Consider the following 4867-nt stretch of genomic DNA (forward strand, 5'->3'; position numbering starts at 1 on the left):
CGGGAACACAGGGGAAGTAAAACACATGGACACACACAAGGGAGACAGGACTTTCAAAGTAAAACAGGAAACAAGACAGAAGCAAAGCTACATCACACAGACAGGACAACACAGGGAGCCCCAGAAAAACAGAGAAACCCAGAGCTAAGTTACAAACAAGATCATAACCAAAAATGCTGTGACTGCTATGAATCACTACCATCAGGTCTGACATCCTTGTATCAGAACTGTATTTCACCAGAAGGGAAGTGAAACACACGTGTGTTGGAGAACAGCAGTGGGATATGATTGGCTGGTGATGAAGATGAATATGATGTGATATCTGAGGATTGGTTGGAGAAAGACATGGGGCCATATAAGAATCAGACTGATGTTGAGGTTTCAGGGATCTGAGGGACGGTTCTTCACTGAATCACTGGACTCCAAATCTCCACGTATGTTCCAGATAATTTCATTGTGAAATTCTTCCTCTTCTTCTTCTTCTTCTTCTTCTTCTTCTTCTTCTTCTTCTTCTTCTTATTATTATTATTATTATAATTATAAACTCTTAATTTGCAGAACATTGTAACTTGATACCTCTGGCACAAGAATTTCCTTCGGGATTAATAAAGTTTTATCTTATCTTATCTTATCTTATATGCATTTTTTACAAGGGTTGCAAAAATCAAACTAATTAAATACTTGTATTTGTATTCTTTGTGATTTATTTATAGTATAATTTTGTAATTACTATAAATATAATATTTTATTTGCAATAACTGTGACTGTCTTTTGATGCGTCACACAGCACTGTTGTTTTTCATGGTGAGGTCAGTACCTTGCATGGCAGCTTCCCACACCTGATGGTGGAATTAAAGTGAAAATTTGCAATTGTATAAAAATGCACACTATTACTACATACACTATTTATAATGTACCACAGGACTTTGCATGCATGTATGTTAGTCTGAACTCCCCTCACTGACTAACAGTGAGTTTGAGGTTTAGTGTTCATTAATCTGTCTCACACAGAATGATGAACCTGAGTGTTTTCCTTCTGCTGTTCCTCCTGACAATGAGTTCGGCTGACTATCGTAAGTGTGATCTTCACTGTAAAACATCTGTACAGTAAAATACACAAAACATACATCACATCTGTATTAAAAGTTGTGTTTTAGGTTTAATTGTAGGATACAGCAGGATCTTTGTGACAAAACTACTGTGTACTGTTATTTTCATGTTTCTTTGACAGAAAATGTGGCCTTGCGTGGAAAAGCCTCGCAGTCAGACCGCTATGAGCACTCATTTGGAGCTGCCTCTAGTGCAATTGATGGAAGTCGTGAGTCTAACTTCGGGGCCGGATCCTGCACACATACTGATGAAATGACCAGGCCCTGGTGGAGAGTGGACCTGCTGGACTCTTACATTGTCACCTCCATGACCATCACCAACAGGGGAGACTGCTGTGAGCAGAGGCTTGACAACGTGGAGATCTACATCGGCAACTTTTCAAAAAACAACGGTTTGGAAAATCCAAAGTGAGTAACTCTGACACAGTGTTAACACTTTAGTGTGGCAGTGCAGTGACAGGTATGACCTAAAGTTGGGAAGCTAGTTCACTTAGCATGAGGGCATCCACATTCTAAAATACCAGCCTTAATGGGGGTAAAGCTAAAGCTTGTTCCATGCATCTGTGCCAAATCTACATCAGAAACGCCTGGCACCTATGACGTATAGCCTGATGTGTATTTCACCGCAAATGTACCTGTAATTGGTCTGCTCATAGTCTGCATATCCCTTTAGCAACATTGCAGAACCTCTGTGACATTTTTAGAGGTGGAGCCAGGTGGATCACAGTCTGTATTTGCAGCAACAGCAGGAGACAGGACAGGAGACGGTGAATGGTTATTTGCCTTGAATGTGATATTTTAGCATCTACACAATCTTTCAACCTTCTATTTCAGTCCCCATTGTCTAAAGTTCAGGAACAGAAACTTGGCAAGCACCAAGATAAATGTTGTGGGGTTCATTTCCAATCATTCATCGTGCCAGCTAACTGTGAAATCATTAAGTGTGTTAAGCAATCTGCCCTTCATGATGACTAACTTGTCTGTAGTCTATACAAACTGGCAGTTTGCTAGTAAAATCACAGAGGAATCAACATTTGGTGTTCTTACTCTGGTTGTAACTAAAGGTGTCTCATACTGTGGCACTGTGCTTTCAGATTTAAGATTTAAGTTGTGAAACATATCTTTACTTTTAAAATAAGGAAAAAACAAACATGGCCTCATAAGTAAAAAAGTATTGTTTTCATGTGTCTCATGTGTCCAGAGGACATTGGTCCACAAGTGTTGTTCTTTGTTCAGATGCAGTTTAGTGAACCTCAGTCCTGCTTCCATGTGCTTTTTAGACAGAAGAGTCTTTCTCCTGGTAACCCTTCAAACAAACTGTACTTGTTCAGTCTTCTTCTAATTGTGCTGTCACATTAACACTGAGCATGCTCAGTGAGGTCTGTAGGCTCTGACATGTAGCTCTTGGGTTTTTTTTATTTCCCTGATCTTGAGATCTTGATGTGAATGTTCTGGGACGTCCACTCCTGTGAAGATTGACAGCTGTCTGGAATGTTTTTTTCCTGTGAATAATCTTTCTCTCTGTAGAACGTTGAACTCCAAACAGTTGGAAATGGTTTCAGAAGTCTTTCAGATGAGATGTGCAGCAACAGCTGCTTCTCTAACACCATTGTTTATGTCTTTCTCTCTTGTCATTGTGTTAACACACAGCTGATCCAGAACATCTGTTTTTACAGAGGTCTGTACACCTGCTGATGATCAACTAATCAAGGACTGATCATCAGCAGGGGTTACCTTTTAAACAGGACTATGGTTTGTATCTGTCAGTCACCATATACATCTAAAGTTGTCTCATACTGTAGTACAGCCACTAGAGGGCACTATTACAGTGAGGCATTATTAGTCATTATACACTGTTTGCACAAATAAATTGTGAGAGTTCTAGAGGACAATCTCCAGATTTGGCATAAATTGGCGCCGCTTGCAGAACTTAACTAATCACTACTCAGGGATTTGGTTAACTGCTGCTTGTCGAGTTGTGTCCTTACTTATGGGAAGTGTGTTTTGTTTTTAATTCTTGGATTGTACATACAATTCAAACTGTTGACATTCTTCCTCTCCATCTCTGTCCACTAGGGTCCATTCAATTCCTTCAATTGGGCGAGGGGCAACGTTCCCCATCACGTTCACTGATCGCGTGGAGGGACGTTACGTGACTTTGTCTATACCTGGTTCACGAAAGTTCCTCACACTCTGTGAAGTGGAGGTTTATGGATACCGCGCCCCAACAGGTGAGAATCTGAGCAAGTAAAAGTAGTTTTCCTTGTTTTATGTGTTAACAAATGTGGCCACAAGGGGCGCTGCAGTGAGGATTTAAAAGATGGTTATTGACTGCAAATGATAAAAAAGTGCATTTCATAAACACATGTTTGGGCAGGAGAGAATCTTGCACTCCAAGGAAAAGCCACCCAGTCGTCTCTGTATTCCTTCGGAGCTGCATATAATGCTATCGATGGGAATCGCAACAGCAGGTGGGAAGCTGGCTCCTGCACTCACACGAGCAATGAAGTCTCCCCCTGGTGGCGACTGGATCTCCGCAAAACACATAAAGTGTTTTCTGTAAAAATTGTCTATCCCGATTCTGACCCTGACCGACTCAACGGAGCCGAGATTCGCATTGGAGACTCTCTAGATAACTATGGCAACAGCAACCCTACGTAAACATCTCTCTTTATGTCTTTTTTAAAATTTACATCTTCAGTTAGCTTTGAGCTCCATTCCAACCCTTTCTGTTTCCTATTTTGCCAGGTGTTCTGTGATCACAAGCCCCACAGCAGGTGGCGTCGCTGAGTTCCGGTGCAACGGGATGGACGGTCGTTACGTTAACGTAGTCGTCCCTGACAGAGAAGAATTCCTGACTCTGTGTGAGGTGGAGGTGTATGGCTCCGTCCTGGATTAGCTTATAAAACCACATGCAAAACATAAAAGTATAAAAAAAATACAAATACCACAACATCAAATAAATCAAAATAATAGATCATACGTCAATTTAATGATGTGGAGGTTTAGCTTAGTCAGACGTCCCTTTCAGTGAGACAATAGGACAGTTCTCCCCATAATCAAATGCTCATATTTTGGCCTACGGTGTTATTTATCTGTCTAAAATGTTTTGGTTTGAGTTTTTGAAGATGTCAAAAACGTTACAAGCGAAGAAAATGGCCGTCCAAGGTGTCACAAGCATGAGCCTGTCATCATCCTTAATTAACTGGGTCATGATTTCTGCAGAGAGATGCTATTAAGTTTTTCCCTTTTGTGCTCAAGCACCACAAGAATAATCAGATCATCACGTTCTATATGTGGATAAAAAGCACTGTACATTTGATTTTTCTATTAATTTTCTTCATTAACAAAGGGAGAAAAAGCAGATTTATTCTGATTATTTTTCTGTTTGTAATGGTTTTGTTTTTTAAATATTTAACTACTGATTGTACCGCTCCTGCCTGTCTACAATCTTTGCTGAAGTAAAATCATTAAAAGAGGCTTTCAGAATAAAAGTTTTAAAACATATCTTTACTTTTAAAATGATGGAAACAAACATGGCCTCATAAGTAAAAAAAAGTATTGTTTTCATATGTCTCATGTGTCCATAGGACATTGGTCCACAAGTGTTGTTCTTTGTTCAGATGCAGTTTAGTGAACCTCAGTCCTGCTTCCATGTGCTTTTTAGACAGAAGAGTCTTTCTCCTGGTAACCCTTCAAACAAACTGTACTTGTTCAGTCTTCTTCTAATTGTGCTGTCACATTAACACTGAGCATGC

At 40.0% G+C, this 4867-nt stretch overlaps 1 protein-coding gene across 2 annotated transcripts; it reads left to right on the forward strand.

Moving 5' to 3' along the window:
* Nucleotides 1-335: 335 nt before the first annotated feature.
* Nucleotides 336-4632, forward strand: LOC114448898 (fucolectin-3). Of its 2 annotated transcripts, XM_028426135.1 has the most exons (7): nucleotides 336-434; nucleotides 1012-1073; nucleotides 1232-1517; nucleotides 3186-3340; nucleotides 3487-3766; nucleotides 3858-4012; nucleotides 4208-4632. In XM_028426135.1, the coding sequence occupies exons 2-6, from the start codon at nucleotides 1013-1015 to the stop codon at nucleotides 4006-4008; spliced, it is 933 nt and encodes a 310-aa protein (XP_028281936.1). In that variant the 5' UTR covers nucleotides 336-434; nucleotide 1012; the 3' UTR covers nucleotides 4009-4012; nucleotides 4208-4632. The 2 variants fall into 2 exon arrangements, with proteins under 2 accessions (XP_028281936.1, XP_028281935.1); XM_028426134.1 differs by having other exon boundaries at nucleotides 3858-4632.
* The last annotated feature ends 235 nt before the right edge of the window (nucleotides 4633-4867 follow it).

Source organism: Parambassis ranga, chromosome 16 (assembly GCF_900634625.1).
Source record: "Parambassis ranga chromosome 16, fParRan2.1, whole genome shotgun sequence".
Lineage (NCBI taxonomy): Eukaryota > Metazoa > Chordata > Actinopteri > Ambassidae > Parambassis > Parambassis ranga.

Bases quoted from the DNA above. Each gene is read 5' to 3' on its own strand.
- LOC114448898 (XM_028426134.1), top strand. From the start codon at position 1,013: ATGATGAACCTGAGTGTTTTCCTTCTGCTGTTCCTCCTGACAATGAGT. The intron at 1,518-3,185 runs GTGAGTAACTCT...TCTGTCCACTAG, and splicing joins AACGGTTTGGAAAATCCAAA to GGTCCATTCAATTCCTTCAA. The intron at 3,767-3,857 runs GTAAACATCTCT...CTATTTTGCCAG, and splicing joins TATGGCAACAGCAACCCTAC to GTGTTCTGTGATCACAAGCC.